Below are 18,512 nucleotides of genomic sequence, written 5' to 3' on the forward strand. Positions count from 1 at the left end.
CCTGACTGTGTTTAAATTACGGATAGGAGACCTTTAGTAAGGTACTTGATCTCCAGTCCCTCAATTTTCCCTTATATCTAATGGGAGTGATAATAGTACCTGCCTTAGAGGTGTGTTGTGAGAATAAGTTAATATATATGTCAAAGGTTTTGAGTGGTTGCTGGTAGGTAGTAAGTGCTATATAAATCTCCACTCTTATTTGGTGTGCATATATGAATACATTTTTCTACATTGCTTCAAAGCTGAAATCTTAGTGTATTAAAAAAAGCATGTCTACATAACCACAAATTTTGTGTTTTATTGAGTTCAGCTGCACGTTAATATTAGCAGTAATATTAGCAGTAATATCGTTTCCTTTTTTAAACCACTGAAGAAGATAGTCTTACTGCTGTTCCGAATCCTCCTTGAATCAGCTGTAATCGCAGTTACTGTAAACAGACTGGTTAAAAACCCCAGCAGAGGAGTTGGAAAAGAGTGCCAAGAAAAGGACTCGCATATAGTAAACTGTTAGAATTGTGGGGAAACCCTGACCATATCTGCTTTTCTTGTTCTATACAGCTTAATAGCATTGTGTCTCTTCAGGCAGTAAATACTTTGACAGAATTTGATGATAATATAACCACAGTAGATCATCACCTGTTCTGTTTGATACTGTCCTTATCTTGGCTGCCCTCTAGAGTTGGTGGAAAAGGATCTTACAGGAGTAAGATTTCTGTCTACTATATCTAATATCTAGTAATGCTCAATTAGTTGAGCAGAGGAATGACTATTCTCTCCTTGAGACCTGTAATAGTTCTGTGGCTCCCAATACATTAACCAAGTTATAAAAATGCTTAAGTTCATTCCTACAATATGTTTATAGCTCACATACATTGATGAGTAATAGATTTTACCTGCTGTGTAATTCAGAGAAGTGAAGTCTAGGGTGGAAAGCTTACTAGTTCAGTGTTCTTGGTTGAAGTCAACAGAAATTCTTGCGTCTGTTACCAAAACTGTGTCGGTGGAAATAACTAGAAGACTATTGCTGTTGGTGTGGCCCCAGCCCAGGTTCCTGTATTACCAACTTTGCTTCTTGTACTTTCTTTTCATCTCCATCAGCTACTCTCTATGGCCTCCCTCATTCACTCCATTCTCCTGCTGTACTGTCTGTTGTTTTTCTGTGACTTAATCTCTTTAGGGCTTTCTTTGTCCTGGGTTATGAAGGCCAAATGGGGATGAGCCTTGGGCGCTGGATCCTAATTCTTCCGATTGAGCACAGGATGAAAAGTTATTTCTTCTATCACATTTGGGGAGCTTGATGCTTAAGAAGAGTAAGACAGGATGTGACCAGAGTGGGCCCACAGGTCAAAGCTCATCCTTGCCTTTATTTGGGCCAGTAGAAATACTCATGTCTGGAATATGAAACAACTCAGGAGATTTTGGAGCTAGACCACATTTTAAGAATAGTTTTCTATTTCCCCATTTTAAAGCTTTAAGTGGCCTCTTATATACTGTGGTAGTGGAGAGGTTTCTGTCCTGAAGGGTCTGATAAATTTTGAAAAGCCTAGTTATTTCTTAGGACTTTTGTAAACTTTTTTTTAAATTAATTTATTTTGAGAGAGTGAGTGAGTCAGGGAGGGGCAGAGAGAGAGGGAAAGAAAGAGAATCCCAAGCAGGCTCTTTGCTGTCAGCATGCAGACCAATGAGGGGCTCGATCTCATGAACCATGAAATCAACAAGAGTCGGATGCTTAACCAACTGAGCCACCCAGGCGCCCCTGTAAACTTTAAAATAATGAATGGCACTTTTATTATTACCTCTTTTCTCCATTAAGAATGGAGAGTGGATCATAGAGAAGCTGAATAACTAATGCCAAATTACATAATGGGTGTCTGTAGAGCCAATAGTAAGAATCAGTAGTCCCAACTGTACTTGTGCTAATAAGTAGACATATCCTCTCAAGCTGTTATAACTTGTGGCTACTACTAGAATATTTTTGCCACTGGATTTATTTATTTTCAATTAAATATGATTTGATTCTTCAATTCCATGTGTCCTTGAATTCTCAAGTGGAGAATTGTCATTCTGATTTTCTAATCTTCCTTCTTTTCCTGTTATTACTAAATACAAAGATATTTTTGTTGAGCTGCATGCTATGTCCTACCCCTTCCTACTGATCTATAAGCTTTTCCATTGGCTTTCTTTCTGTTTCCTGCTGCTTTCTTGCTTCATAATTGAAGGGAGGATTCAGACCCATCCAGGTAACAACTACTGGTTCTGCATGGCCTCTTTATTGCTCTATTCCCTTATTATTATTACAGTGAGACAATTACAGTTGATTGTTGCTGATGATTATACATGCATTTATGGTGGGAATTTACAATTGGTATATTGTTTCAAGGCTTGTAAGCCTGCAGTGAGAACCATAAATGACCACAGGTACTGGCTGCTATTTGATACATTTGAGTTCTCTTCCTTCCAGACCATTCTTAAGTCTGTCTAGATTTGTCACTTCTCTTGCAAACTATTCAAGAAAGTAAAATTGGATTCGATTTAATATGGGTCGCCACTTTTTAGGAAAGGAAGGCCATTCCCATCACCCTATAGGTAGTTTTAATTTAACTTGACTGAGATGAAAATATTTATATCCAGGTTGATTTCTTGTTCTTCTAAATATTTTATAAATTACTTGAATGGTTGTTTTTAGGTGACTGCTTTTAATTTTTAATAAGTTGATTATGAGCCACCTACTCTTAGTGAAATAATCAGTACTTTTATATAGTAGAACGAGTTTTAGAGAGACAAGCTTTTGTTACATTTTATCACAGATTTTAAAATTAATAATTATGGTATAGAATTTTTAGTTTAAATTAGCTGAGACTTCATTTTAAAAGTGAGACCGCCCTGTTTTCATACGTGGGACAGCATTGATCAAAACTTGACTTAGTGTGCCTAGTGTAGGATATGTTTTTTGATCCCAGCCATAGACAGTTTGTCTCTTTTCATGTACATTGTATTTTCAATTAAAGTTGATAACCTTTTTATTAGTGGAAAAAAGGAGAAAGCTCAAGATAGTAAAATTTACATATTTCCCTTTGTAAAATATATATATATAAATATTTGTTTTTCCCCTCCTCAGTTTTTTCAGAGGCCTCAGATACAGCCTCCTAGAGCTACCATCCCGAACAGCAGTCCTTCCATTCGTCCTGGTGCACAGACACCCACTGCAGTGTATCAGGCCAATCAGCACATCATGATGGTTAACCATCTGCCCATGCCGTACCCAGTGCCCCAGGGCCCTCAGTACTGTATCCCACAGGTAAAGTATCTCTCAGGTCTGTGTGGTCCAGCAGTAGAGTGGGGATTTACTCACATTCTCATCAGAGGAAGCAGGTAGGGTGGGTGATAACAGTGGTTTTTTTAGTAATATATATGTGAACTTTCTTGTTGGTTAGAAGTCTCGCCATTTTGTCATTTTCCATAATATTGTAAGGAGACATTTCTACATCTCTTTACTTAAGTTTTTCTAAGCTGTTAGAGGAATTATTTTTATCTCCTGGCTTTCCCCCATCCCTTCCTCACATCCAACTTCTCTAAAATAGACTCAGTAATTAATGCTGTTCCTGTGATATCATTCAATTTCGTTGAAAGCTACCAGCCTGAAATAATTTTACAGTGAGCTGAGTCGGTCTGTGCACTGATTTGCTGTATGGTTTTACCTAATGCATATCTGTCTCTCCATCCTCACTGCATCTTGATGGCAAGCAAACATTTTTTAATGTATTTAACCAAGTGTTTTCATTTTATTTAAGTAATTCTCTTATATACACATACACACAGCTTTGTTTTTTTATAGTAAGCTACCTTCATATTATTTATAAATGTCTTTAATTTCTTTTTTCTAGTACCGTCATAGTGGCCCTCCGTATGTTGGGCCCCCACAACAATATCCAGTTCAGCCACCAGGGCCAGGGCCTTTTTATCCTGGACCAGGACCTGGGGACTTCCCCAATGCTTATGGTAAGTATGTATGAAATATTGAGCAAGTTCTGCTACTTTGTTGTGTTTTATTTCATTTTGTTGTTTTGCTAATCAGTTTAGGCAGTGAGGTTTAGTGGTGTAAGGAATTTTTAAATAAAATGTTGCAAACAGTTCTGACCTGAAAGCCTTTTAGAGAATGGCTTACCAGGAAAGAGTATTACAGAAATATATTTAGTTAACGGCATCTTCTGAAAGAGCTGGTAATTGGAAAGAACCCATGTCTCAAGGTTCTGATATCTGAAACCAAATCATCATTACCTGGATTTTTACTGGATTTTTGCTGGTAGAATAAACATACAATTGACCATGGAACAGTACGGGTTTGGACTGCATGGACTCACTTATATATGGATTTTCTTTTCAGTAAATACAGTATGGTGTTATAAATGTATTTTTTCTTCTCTATGATTTTCTTAATAATGTTTTTTTCCAGCTTTTTTGTTAAGACTGTATACATGTAGTATATGTAATGTATAAAATATGTGTTGATCAACTATTAATTGGTAAGGCTTCTAATCAGCAGTAGGCTATTAGATGAAATTTTGAGAATTCCAAACTTATACATGGACATTGGCCTGGATGCAAGGGAGCCGAGAGTGCCCCTTACCTGTGCATTGTTCAAGGGGCAGCTATACCTTATCTCCCTTCTGTGATTTCTTTTTGTCCAATCATTTATCACCATTTATCAAAGCCTTTGTTAATGTTTTCCTACTAGCATGTACTATCCACAAAGGCAAGGAATTTTGTTGTTTTGTTCACTGTTATATCCCTAGCACCTAGAGCAGTGACTAGTAGGCTGTTGGGGTAGGATGACTGAGTACAACTTTCAAAATGATACACTGTTAAAATGATACACTTTATAGCTTCATTAAGTGTCTCAAGTATGTATATATAACACACAGCTTTATTGAAATAATTTTACTAAGAAATATTTGATATTTTCAAAACAACACATACTACCTACATGTGTTATTTTTGTTTTAAGTAGACTCCATGTCCGATGTGGGGCTTGAACTCATGACCCTGAGATTAAGAATTGTATACTCTACCTACAGAGTTAGCCAGACACTCCCGTGTATGTGTTTTAGAGTAAAATAATACATGTGCATCACCAGCTCTGACATAGAATGTTGCCAGGATTGTCGAAGTGTTCCTAGTTTGCTCCTTCACCTTCATTTGAACTTGTAGTTTTCATACCACCTCAGTGCTTTGGTATTGGCACTTATTCTGCAAATTTAAATCCAGTTAAGATTATTTAAGGGCACCTGGGTGGCTCCGTCGGTTAAGTGTTTGACTTCAGCTCAGGTCGTGATCTCACGGTTTAAGAGTTTGAGCCCCGTGTGGGACTCTGTGCTGACAGCTCAGAGCCTGGAGCCTGCTTTGGATTCTGTGTCTCCCTCTCTGTCTGCCCCTCCCCCGCTCTCACTCTGTCTCTTTGTCTCAAAAATAAATAGAACATTAAAAATTGTTTTTAATAAACATAAAAATAAATAAAATATTTTTTTTTCATCTTTATGTATTTATTTTGAGAGAGAGAGAGAGCGAGCACAAGCAGAGGAGGGGCAGAGAAAGTGGGAGAGAGAGATTCCCAAGCAGGCTCTGCACCATCAGCTCAGAGCCTGATGGAGGGCTCAATCCCGTGAACCGTGAGATCATGACCTGAGCTGGAATCAAGAGCCAGATGCTCAACCGACTGAGGCACCCAGGTGTCCTAGTTAAAATTATTTTTAAGTATAAAATTGACTGTTGATATTACCTAGAATTTATTAAGTGGAAAGAAAACTATAAGGTGAGATTGTCTGTCAGAGTAAACATGCTAAAATCCAGAGGATTTTCTTTCAATCGCATGTTGCAAAGGGAATGCAACTGTATATTCTAATTTATGAAATCAGTTTGAAAGATGTCTCACTAAATTCTAGTATGGAGGTGCCTGGGTGGCTCAGTTGATTGAGCATCCACCTGTTGATTTTTGCTCAGGTCATGATCCCAAACTGGTGGGATCACACTCCATGTTGGATCCTGCACTGAGCATGGAGCCTGCTTGGGATTCTCCCTCTCCCTTCCCCCTTCCTCCCCCCTCCCCCCCCGTGCCCTCCCTCTCTGTCTCTCTAAAAAAAATAAAAATACATGAAATCTAGTCTGTTTATTCATAAATAATATAAATGGCTTTTTGACTCAGAAAATGTAATTAAAATTCTATTATAAATATGTGCTAGCCCCCTTTATTGCTCTTAATATTACTACAGTATATATAGAAACAATATAGATGAGTTTATAAGTAGGGAAGTATTTTGCTGATTTGTGTATACAATATTATAACATATTTGGCTTTATTTCTATTATATACAGACCGTATTTGTTTATTTTCACAAAAAGCAGGATATTGGGGGCAGTTATATCTCAGCTATTGTTGATGTCTGTTCCCTTTGTTAGATATTCTTTCTTCCTGGGGAAATTCTTATGCAGATCCAATATCCATTAAGTAGGCAATTTGTCATCCAGATTAAAGCACTGTTTCCCTAGTTTTCTTAAGATGAGAAAAACGTCTTAAAATAATTTTTCGTTATGAAAGTAACCAAGTTAGTGATGAAAAATACAAATAATATAGAATATATGAAGTTGAAAGATCCAATTTTTCTCCCTACTCCTCTCCCTAAAGAAATAATGATTTAACAGATCAATACATACTTTTTCACTTACATTTAAATGATTTTTAATACAAATGGACATTCACAATTTATAATGTTCTAAGACTTCCTGGTTCTCCCCCCCCCCCCCCCCCCATCTCACAATATATTCTTGGGCATCTTTCCATTTTATTATCTACAGAATTTCAAGCTACATAGTTTTCCATTTTAGGAATGAATCATAATTTATAATCCAGTCTTCTCATAGGAAGTTTACATTATCTTCATTATTTGGGCACATATTTTAGTTGTAAAGATTACTACTAGTTAATATGCTTTTCTGTCAGACTTAAAAGCTCTGATCTAGTAGTTTCCATCGATTATAGGTTCTTCAGCTATACCACCTTGAGGCAGCTGTTGTATCCTTATGGTCTAGAAGCCAAAAACATCCTCCTTCCTATTTTCTTTTCTTGGAATCTTCTCTTGGATCCATCTAATCCTGATGTTCCCCCTTAACTCTCTTTCCTCTTTTGCCCTAATCTTGGGTTCAGGTTAAAAGTGAATATTAGGGGCGCCTGGGTGGCGCAGTCGGTTAAGCGTCCGACTTCAGCCAGGTCACGATCTCGCGGTCCGTGAGTTCGAGCCCCGCGTCAGGCTCTGGGCTGATGGCTCGGAGCCTGGAGCCTGTTTCCGATTCTGTGTCTCCCTTTCTCTCTGCCCCTCCCCCGTTCATGCTCTGTCTCTCTCTGTCCCAAAAATTAAAAAAAAAAAAGAAAAAAAAAAAAAAAAAAAAAAAAGTGAATATTAGAGGAGTACCTGGGTGGCTCAGTCGGTTAAGTGTCTTTTTTGATTTCAGCTCAGGTCATGATTTCAGGGTTTGTGGGATGGAGCCCTGTGTGTGCCCTCTGTGCTGTCAGCACAGAGCCTGCTTGGGATTCTCTCTCTCCTCTCTCTCCCTGCCCCTCCCCTGCTCAAGCTCTTGCTCTCTCAAAATAAATAAACTAAAAAAAAAAAAGCTAATAATCTAAATCCTGTGTATTTAAATTATGTAAAAGTGTGCACGTGGACTGAAGTGGCTAACACAATTTTTTAATTTTTAAAGAATTGGGGCCCCTGGGTGGGTCTGTCAGTTAAATGTCCAACTCTTGGTTTCAGCTCACATCATGATCTCATGGTTCATGAGTTTTGAGCCCTGCATTGGACTCTGGGCTGGCAGTACAGAGCCTGCTTGGGATTCTCTCTGACTCTCTACTCCACCCATGCTCTTTCTCTGTCAGTCTCAAAATAAAGAAAGAAATAAACTTAAAAAAAAACATAAAAGGCATCAGGTATAGGGATCAGATCCTAATTCTCTGTCCTGAAGGACAACAGTCGTATCTTCTAGGGCAGAGGACCTTCCTCTGGATGAACTGGTGAGGAACGAATCCTAGTCTCATTCCTTCCTGCCTACTTTTCAGAATTCTTAGTTCTTAGTCCTTAGCTTTTAGTTCATTCTGGTGTACTAACATTTTATTCCTCTCTTGGGTTTAAATCTTGAAACAGTGATTCTCAAAGATTATTTTTACTTGCCATGAAGTTCAGTAATCAAGATCATAGAATTCTAATTCTTGCAGTGTTTTTACAGTGTTGTGGAAAAATAACTAATGAGTAGTATTTGCTCAATGTCATTTTTCAGGTTTTCTCTTATTGCTGTTTTCTTAAATATTTCGATGCCTGTTATAGCAGGAAAGTACCTCAGGAAGACTAAAATTATTTCCAGGCCAACACTAGGGGTGATGGCCCAAGGTGTAAAAAATTAGGTTTGGGAACAAAGAGGTGTGGTTAGCAGTGACAGTGATACTGAGAAAGATCAAAAAAAGTTTGAGAATTTACCTGGTAAAAAGGTCCCATTCTCCCTTGCTTCAAACCAGCATACTTTTCCTTTTTTTTTTTTTTTTTTTAAAAACTCTATCATGTGATTTCTCCCTCCCCCTTTCATTTTCATTCTACTTTTTTCCTGAGCTTCATGGTGATTGGGTATGATATTCAGTTTCTGAGAACTGAGAGATTTGTTCATTGTTCCCCATGATGCGTAGAGGTGGGAAACTTTATGGCATCTTAAGCTGAATTTGATTGTGTATTTGTGTAGTGTTAATATTTTGATTATTGATGTGGTTGTATACCAACGTTACTATTCTTGGATATTACAGGATAAATTGGTGTTAATTTGCCAACCTGCATATTTAGCCACTATGTTTATTTTTGTTTCTATAGAAAATTGGAAATTTTGAAAGGTTTTTGGAAGACCTGCAGTGTATAAGACAGTGTGTTAGGTAGGGGCTCCTGGGTTAAAGTAATGGCTAGATAGTGGCTCAGTCTGTCAGATGTCCAACTCTTGATTTCAGCTTCTCGTGATGTAAAGGTTCATGAGCCCAAACATCATTGGGCTCCACACTGACAGTGCAGATCTGCTTAGGATTTTCTCTCTTTCCCTCTCTCTCTGCCACTCGCTCACACACACGTTCTCTCTCAAAATAAATAAACTTAAAAAAAAAGAAAAAAGACAAGGGCACCTTGGTGGCTCAGTCAGTTAAGCCTCTGACTCTTGGTTTCGGCTTAGGTCATTATCTTGGTGGTTTGTGAGTTCAAGCCCCACATTGGGCTCCCCACTGGTGTGGAGCCTGCCTCAGATTCTGTCTCTCTCCCTCTCTTTCTGCCACTCCCCTGCTCGTGCTCTTTCTCTCCCTGTCAAAATAAATAAATAAACTTAAAAATTAAAAAAGAACAAAAAAAAAGAAGGTGACATGCTAGGTATTTGTAGAATTTAGATGTTAAGATACTCTTCCTGCCTTTCAGGATTGTACGGTGCATTTATTTGACATTTGTGTTTAGGGTTTTATTAATGGGAAGAACTGTAAATGCTGACTAGACCATTGGTTCCCAGATTTTTCAATGTCCTGGTCAAATAAAAATTTTAAAAAGTAAAGTAAAATAAAAGAAGAAACATACAAGACTATTAGATTTTTTTACTTTTGCCAATAAGACTTGTAAAGAAAACGGCTATTTAATGTTAGTATCATTTCATATAGGAAGACTGTTTTAAAAACAAAGGAACAAGACTGAAATAATTTCAAAATAGTAACAGACCTTTCCAAAATGTCAAGTTGGCAAGCCTATATTTGTGTCTCTGTGTGTGTTATCATAATGTGGTCATTGTTGTATAAATTTTGCCATATATCATTAATACATTTTGTGTAGACTAGGGTTTGGAGAACCACAGGGATCAGGATAAAAAAATGTTAGCCCTTTTTCTATAAAGGGCAATAATGTAGGTTTTGCAGGCCATTTGGTCTCTGTTGTTACAACTACTCAACTCTTGCCATGTATTTATTTATTTATTTATTTATTTAAGTTTATTATTTATTTTGAGAGAGATAGCAAGGGAGAGGCAGAGAGGGGGAGAGACAATCCCACGAAGGTTCCATGCCATCAGCGAGGAGCCAGATATGGGACTCAAACTCATGAACCATGAGATCAGGACCCAAGCTGAGGTCAAGAGTCAGATGTTCATCCAACTAAAGCCACCCAGGTGCTCCAACTCTTGCCATTTTAGTGAAAAAGCAACCATAGATAATAGATAAAATACTGTATGTGAGTGTCTTCCAATAAAACTTTATCTACAAAATAAATGGCATTGCACTGGATTGAGCTTCTTGGTGTTAGTTGCCATACCCCTGATGTAGATAAAAGTGCTACATTCCGTGCATGAGAAGTTCAGGGACATTGAGTAACAGGCCTAATTGATAAATGGTATGCAAAAGTTATTCACATTTTTAATAGAATAAAATTTTGCTTATAAAAAAAAATTGTTTTTGAGGGAGAAAGAGAGAGGGAGACCGAGAATCCCAAGCAGTCTCCGCGCTGTGAGCACAGAGCCCAGTTCAGGGCTCAGTCTCACCAAACGTGAGATCATGACCTGAGCTGAAATCAAGAGTCCAACCCTTAACCGACTGAGCCACCTAGGTGCTCCTTAAAATAAATAGTTTTAATGTTTATTTATTTATTTATTTTTGAGGCAGAGCGCATAAGCAGGGAAGGAGTGAGAGAGAAAGAGGGAGACACAGAATCCAAAGCAGGCTTCAGGCTCTTAGTTGTCAGCACAGAGCTCGATGCAGGGCTTGAACTCACAAACTGTGAGATCATGACCTGAGCTGAAGTCAGTCACTCAACCAGCTGAACCACCCAGGTGCCCCCAAATAAATGTTTTTAAATGCCTCTGACTATATAAGAAGTTTCATTAGTATATTCTAAAAGATAACCATTGTTTGGTAGGGTAGAAGGCCTGCTCTGCTGGGGTCCACAGTTGACTTGATATTCTGTTGTATTGAACTCTGTGAGATATCATATGCTACCAGGTTTATTCAGCTGGTATTTATTATATGTGTATTATATGCCAGTCTCTATCTGAGTTATGTTTGACTCAGAACCGTTTCATTAGAACAATCTATATTTTTTCTTAAAGGGCTGATTCACCTTTTGGATCTTATTTCACTTAGTTTAAAAAATATGGCAAGGTGAGCAGATTGTGTTGCTTCTCTAGCAGCATTTGAAACCAATTTCAGGGGATTGTTTTCTGAGTTTTAGAACTAGTGACATTATACGGTAGTGAAGAATTGCTTATATAAGCTTGATTTTGTTGGGCGCTGGGGTGGCTCAGTCAATTAGGCATCCACCTTCAGCTCAGGTGGTGATCTCATGGTTTGTGAGTTTTAGCCCCGCACCAGGCTCTCTGCTATCAGCACAAAGCCTGCTTTGGATCCTCTGTCCCTTCTCTCTTCTCCTCACTCTCTCTGTCTCTCTCTCCCTCTCTCTCAAAAATAAACAAACATAAACAGAAATAAGATTGGCTACGGTGTTTTTCTACATTGAGTTTTTTGAAATCCTCATTATGCCCCCTGTTGAGTTCTTCTCCAAATTTGATTGTGACCTACACAGTTCTGGTACTGCAAATCATATTGCTTCCAAGAAATTGCCACTTGAAGATTATTGTGATGATGGTGGGGATGGTTTGATGTTGATGATGACAGCGATAGTAGAGCCAACGTTATTTGTTTATTAAAGTACCAAAAAGTTTGCCTGTGTTAACTATCTTCATACCTTCATTTTTTTCCTTCTTGTTCTCATGACTCAGTATCAGTGCTCCTAACAAAGTCTAGTCTTCTACTTGAGCAGTAGATTGCAGCATTTACACATTTAAGGCTCCTTCTCCAGCTGTTCTTTTCTCCCCTTCTGGCATTATTATTTTCTTTCTCCCCATCTGCTGGATTAGTCCTTTCAGCATATAGGTGTATGATTTCATTCATGTCCTTAAGGGGAAAAAAACAAACAAACATTTTTTCGCTTCACTTTATTGTAGCACAACTTTTAAGAAGAGGAGTTGCCTGGGTGGCTCAGTTGGTTGAGCGCCCGACTTCGGCTCAGGTCATGATCTCATGGCTCTTGGGTTCGAGCCCCACGTCGGGCTCTGTGCTGACAGCTCAGGGCCTGGAGCCTGCTTCCTTTTCTGTGTCTCCCTCCCCTCAGCTCCTCCCCTGTTCACACTCTGTCTCTCAAAATAAATAAAGATTTAAAAAAAAAATTTTTTTTAAGAAAAAAAAAGGAGTTACCTATGCCGAACTGTCTTCATTTCCATCTCATTCACTATTGGACCCACCCTAATCAGAAGGCATCCCCCTCACCAGTACCCATGTAACTTTTGTCATGGTCATCAGTGAATTGTACTTTAGTGAATCTTAGTTGACCTCTCAGTGCCATTTGACATAGAACCACTGTCACAGGGAGCCGCCATCAAGGCTTAGCAAATGTCCTGCTGTTGGAGCAGAAAAAAGCCTAACAGTGGTTCTTTGTCAGTAGGGAGAAGAATTAAACCATTCCCAATCCACAAGATGATCAGATATATTCTCTTGCTTCTGACTAAATCCACACACAAAACATATTTATAGAAACCCTTGTTTAAGAATCTCATTGCAGGGAATGGGTGGGCCCCCAGAATAGATTTTTAAAAGCAGTGCTATAGTTTGATTAGTTTTTTGAAAGGTAACTCTGATGGCAATCTGCAGGAGTTGGTTATTTAGTTGTTTCCATATTGGATGCTGACAAAAAGATCAGTGTTTGGAATCATTCCATGATCACTTTAGTAGAGAGAGAGGAGCTAGTGGATAGAGATGATTAAGAGGAATGTTTTTGTTTGTTACTTTTTTTCTTTTTAACTGCTTGTTTGGAGACACAGTGCCATTAGTAGTCTTATAGTGGTTGACAAAATAACTGAATGCTTCCTCTCATTTTTTTCTAATTCTTTAGGAACGCCTTTTTACCCAAGTCAGCCAGTGTATCAGTCAGCACCAATCATAGTGCCTACGCAGCAGCAGCCCCCTCCAGCCAAGAGAGAGAAAAAAACCGTAAGAGATACTTCTTAATTTTTCCTGTTTTAAAATGGAATGTACACTCATTTGTCAAGTAAGTTTACCCACAGCTGTAGTCATTCATCTCAGTTCACAAATGACTGCATTTTTTGTTCTTCCCTTATGTTCTTACCACTAGACCAGAGGATTTGTATGGACACATACTAGAAAGTAACATTTGCTTAATATCATTTTCAGCATGCACTAAACTAGGTATGCCAGATGACAACATGCCTTCTTCAGAACTGGGAGGGTTTGTCTGCTAAGACCTTGCTAAGTGGGAGAAGTTTGAGCTCAGTTTTCACATACTGATTATTATCCTTGAACTTTGTCCTGTTCAGTTCTACATTCAAATATGAACTGACCACAGGAAATCAGCAGAAGAGAACTGAGCAAAGTATTAATGACAACAATAAAAATCCTCCCTGTTGGAATAGATTTCTTTTTCGAAACAGCAGAATTTAGAAAATGTATTTTAGGGCGCCTGGGTGGCTCGGTCGGTTGGGCGTCTGACTTAGGCTCAGGTCACGATCTCACGGTCCGTGGGTTCGAGCCCCGCGTCAGGCTCTGTGCTGACCGCTCAGAGCCTGGAGCCTGTTTCAGATTCTGTGTCTCCCTCTCTCTCTGCCCCTCCCCTGTTCATGCTCTGTCTCTCTCTGTCTCAAAAATAAACGTTAAAAAAAAAATTTTTTTTTTTAAATTAAAAAAAAAAGAAAATGTATTTTAATTATTTTAAAGAGGTTACGGGGGCTTTGTATCTGTCTAGTAAGGCAGACTCAAGCAAATTAGAATGCAGTAATATAAAATTCAGGTTGTAGGACATCCTGTAGAAGAGTGGCTTGCAATCTTTTACCTATTAGGACACACAAAATGGAATTCACAAAGATAGATAGGTGGGAGGGATATCATCATAGTCAATACATCTTCTTTTTTAATTTTTTTTTTTTTTACATCTAGTCAATCTTCTTGACAGTGCTCTTGGTAAAAATTAATAAAACTCAAAACTTGGTTCTTTTCTTATCAGACACACGTTTCTTGTGCACACATCACAATAAACAGCACATGCCAGTGTCGCCAGACACTGCAGTTGAGAAAGTATGCTTTGGAAATGTTAAAACATCATGGTAGATGTTGGACTTGCAGAACGTTCAGGATGCACAAACATTAATAAAGAAGAGAATGAAAATGAAAGATATAATAGACGCTACTGTAGAAGAAAATAGAACAAATGAATTAGAAGCAATATTTAAAACTGTAGTAGAAACAAGTTTCTTTACCTGAAAACATAGCTGATATTAGGAATCTTACTGAAGAACTCCCAAAGCAGCTTCCAGATCCAGGTGGTTTTATTAATGAATTCTTTGCTATTTCTATGAAGCCAGGGCTACCTTGGCTGGTCTCTGGAGGTGAGGATAGCAAAGAGGGCCTTTAGGTCTCAGCAACATCACAGGTTGGAAGGCCTAGATCCTGGGGCTCCCTCTCCTTTATAGCACCATCTCCACTGATATCAGTGAGCATAGGTAGCCTTTAAAAAAGTAAGAGAACCACGTACATTGTTCTGCATCTTGCATCTTTTCACCTACCAGTACCTCTTGATGATCATTCCATCTCAGTACATGTGGATTTATTTCATTCTGTCTACTGTCTGTTTGGTATGTAATTGTAAGGATGTAGCATAATTTTTTAATTACTGTGTTCTTGATTAGCCTTGAGATTGTTTCTATGCCTTTGCTCAAAAAGCCTCTGTTACAGTTAGCATTCTTACATGCATACGTAAGTCTATCTGCAACATAAACTCCTATTTCTAATTACTAGAATATGTACATTTTTCATTTTGTTAAGGAACCATTTATGACCCTTAAAACTTCGTTCTACAGAGTAAGATGTATTTTTAAAACGGTTTTACTTATGAATTTTATGTTAATTATTGTACATAAAATCAGTCAATTTGGCAGTGCTTATAAGACAAGTGTTAATACTTGGCCTTTTTGACCTAGAAATTCAGCGAATTGGATCTCTTTTTAGCTTGTTACTCTAATTTGTTCAAGTCAGAACTAATGTCCCAAATTTCTTTGAATGACCCCATATGGTTCTGTGACTGAAATAAAGTCAGATGTGGTGATTATCAACTTTGATATTTATAGGTTGCCCAGGTTTTACCTTTAATACATCGTATGCCTATAAATGTACTATATAGATACCCATCTCTAAATATGCCATCTTATTCTGACCTTATAGATAAGAATTCGGGATCCCAACCAGGGAGGGAAAGACATAACAGAGGAGATTATGTCTGGAGGTGGCAGCAGAAATCCTACCCCACCCATAGGGAGACCCACTTCCACACCTACTCCTCCTCAGGTAAGATGGAGTCAGCCGTGAGGGATGATGCTGTGTATTTGTTCACTAACCTCTGCTGGACTCCTCTTTTTTCTGTGGCTACTTTCTGACTTTTCATGTCCATCAGTTGTCTCAGAACCTCAAATGATGTCTAAACAGACATGTTCTTTCACTTTACAAATTGTTATAACTTCAGATTTTTATTGGTAACATTTCTGGGTATTGTTTCCACATTCAGAGCATAGCTTTTGCCACTCTTCCTATTGAGCTATTGCATGATACCAAAAGGAGTTGCAGTTCCTATGGAAACCTCTTCAATAAATGTGTATTTCATGTTTCAATATGGAGCCCTAGAAATTAAATGCTGTACACTATGTTCATGAAAACTTTTGAGGTTGAAAATTTAAACATTGTTATTTAACAATATTGTTTGGGGCAATGCCTGTGTAATTCAGAGCATATGTAGATGTATCTTAGGCATACCTCTTACCTTTTAGGACACCACAAATAGGCTTTTTGATTGGAGGTTGTCTTCTTTAATTATTTACTTGGGTTATTAGGAAGTTCTACCAGTTAAGCACCATCTTGTTCCTGTTACAGAATGTAGTTATCATGGTCTTCAAAAGTTCACTTTCTTGCTTTTAGAAATCAAGACATTCCAGGAGAAGCTGGAGTTTAATAAACTGTAGTAGAGGCTGGAATTTCCTGAATTCGCCAATATTTTGATTTCATCACTTGGTCACTTTAAATTTTGATAAACCATGGAGAGGAGTTAAGAGATTTTCAAAGCTTCAAAATACCTAAACTGCGAGCTCAGCATTGAAAACAGATAGAATGAAAATTATTAAGGAGTTGTGGGGGCTGCTTGCTTCCCTCATTTGTGGTTTGATGGTGAGGTATTCTTCAGGGCCCAGTTTATAAATATGTGATACGTGGATAATTAACTATCATTTCAGAATGCTAGACCATTGACTTGATTTTAGTAACATAGTTTAAAAAAGTTGTTAAAAACATTTTTCAAAATTGGTGTCACAAATACATGACTGAGTTTAGAGTCTCTTAAAGATTTGTGAATTTATTTAATTTCTTCCCTAGAAGTGAACATGGGAGAGGTAACATTTACATGCTTATGTAAGTTATATACTTATGTACTCAGTTATGTAGGGGCATACTACAGAAAAACTTGGAATTGGTTGATGAGGACAGTTAAATTTTGGTCTGTATTTTTCCCCACGTTAATTAAAACATCATCATTTTCAAGCTATATACCTGACAACCTTTTGTTGATTTGTGTTCAGTTCTCAACTTGGACATGTGTTAATATATTTTTTTGCATTTTAATTCCCTGTGTTTTGATCTTCTTAATCTTACCAAGCTTGGTATCCTACCCTCTTGTGGTTACCTTTGGCTACAGAAGTCCGTTTTTTGTTTTTTGGTTTTTTTTTAATTTTTCATCAGGGACGACAGGCCTAAATACAAGTATATTTGTTTGTGTAAACATAAAGGACATTAAATGTCCACTTTTAATTTGTAAAGGCCATCAATCAGTAATTATAATTGGTAATACTTTTTGATGCATCATATTGTCATGAGGCATCAGTTTATTTTATTAGGTAATTACACTTAAAACCACATTTATTAATCTATTGTCTTTCCAAGTTCATGGAATGAACACATACCTTTTTACCAGAGACATATGTACTAAAGGGGAAAATATCTCAAGAACAACCACATAAGCATGATGATGGCAGCTGACTCTTGGCTTCACTTTTGGAAATTCATAGTGGTGCCCATAATGTAGGAGAGAACATCTCTTGTTAAAGGAGTCATTTACTACTTCCCATCTGTTATATTGGGTAAAAATGTTGATCCAGTGTTTCAAAAGAAGCTAAAAATCTTTATTTATGTAAAAAACTGGCCTATTTTAAATGTTGATGGCTAATTCTAACACATAGCACTGTGCCAGCCTAAGAAAATCCATTAGGCTTAGCCTAATGATTGCTAGTTTGCAACTGTGGTCTAATTCTAGATAGATCCTGAACCATACTCTAGTTACTAAGACTGCAGATGAGACAATCCTCTGCATGAGAATTTATGACTGAATAGTAAGTACTCTATTGCTTTTGACCTTACAGTGTATCTGCTTTGAGCCACAGTTGCAGGTGCTATGAATAACAAAGTCTTTCCCTATCCCTTGAGGTCATCCCAGTCCCTTTAAGTGAGGCAGAGGACACTTACTAACATATGTATTACCGGTCCTCCTGTGAAGTGTGTACAGAGAATTATGAAGGCACAGATGTGACCAAGTGGGGCAGGATTGCAGCACAGGCTCAAATGTGTTGGATCCCAGAAACCTGTTAATGGTAGTGCCGGTAAGATAGTACAGGGAAGGGATTTAAAAGCTTTGGCTCAGAACCAGACATACTTGGTTTCAAGTCCCAGTTCCACTACTTAATTTTGTAACGTTAGCCAAATTGCTTAATTTTCCAGAGGGTTAGCTTCCACTTTTAACAATGTAGAAAATAAAGCCTATCGTATATAGGTACGATAAGATTAAATGAGAGAAAATATTTAAACGTTGCTTCAGCTCAGGGCATAGTGAGTATTCAGTGCACACCATGTATTATTAGTATTGCAGTTTTTGATATTTCTGGAGGAGCAGAGAAGGACTGGAAGCGTCTGGGAAGGCTTCACAGCAGAGATGACATTTGGTCTGAGTTCCCAGATTGATGTTCACAACATGAAAAGAGAGAGAAGGATATTCAAGGCAGAGGGACAGTATGTACAAAAGGGTGGCATGTGGAGATGGGAAATTAGACAAAAGGAGGTTATTACCATTTCAGGTGATAAATGAGGGAGTTAGTTGAAGGGAGAGAAAACCTCTTAGAGAAATATGTAGCAGTTGGTTACTAAGTAAGGATTACGGAAAGAATGACCTTATAATTTATCATCTAAATTGGGGCAGTTTTAGAATGAATGGGGATGCTGTGGATCATTTTGATGGGGAAACAGGCATGAACCAGTACTGTCCAGTTAAAGGGATGCATGGTTCCCCTATGTGTAAGAGGGAACAGTCAGAGGTGGC

At 37.9% G+C, this 18,512-nt stretch overlaps 1 protein-coding gene and 1 long non-coding RNA gene across 20 annotated transcripts in view; one reads left to right on the forward strand and one right to left on the reverse strand.

Moving 5' to 3' along the window:
* Nucleotides 1-18,512, forward strand: part of EIF4G3 (eukaryotic translation initiation factor 4 gamma 3) — a 316,517-nt gene that overhangs the window by 172,332 nt on the left and 125,673 nt on the right. For all 19 annotated transcript variants that reach the window (XM_049617900.1, XM_049617884.1, XM_049617888.1 and 16 more), the window contains 4 exons: nucleotides 3,119-3,298; nucleotides 3,885-3,999; nucleotides 12,987-13,084; nucleotides 15,326-15,448. In XM_049617900.1, coding sequence (XP_049473857.1) covers nucleotides 3,119-3,298; nucleotides 3,885-3,999; nucleotides 12,987-13,084; nucleotides 15,326-15,448 — 516 coding nt within the window. The remainder of the gene's footprint in view (nucleotides 1-3,118; nucleotides 3,299-3,884; nucleotides 4,000-12,986; nucleotides 13,085-15,325; nucleotides 15,449-18,512) is intronic.
* LOC125913010 (uncharacterized) lies at nucleotides 11,719-14,452 on the reverse strand. The gene is made up of 2 exons (XR_007454898.1): nucleotides 14,365-14,452; nucleotides 11,719-11,992 (listed from the first exon to the last, which is right to left on the reverse strand). It is a non-coding gene; the product is annotated as an uncharacterized LOC125913010 (long non-coding RNA).

Source organism: Panthera uncia, assembly GCF_023721935.1.
Source record: "Panthera uncia isolate 11264 chromosome C1 unlocalized genomic scaffold, Puncia_PCG_1.0 HiC_scaffold_4, whole genome shotgun sequence".
Taxonomy (NCBI): Eukaryota; Metazoa; Chordata; class Mammalia; order Carnivora; family Felidae; genus Panthera; species Panthera uncia.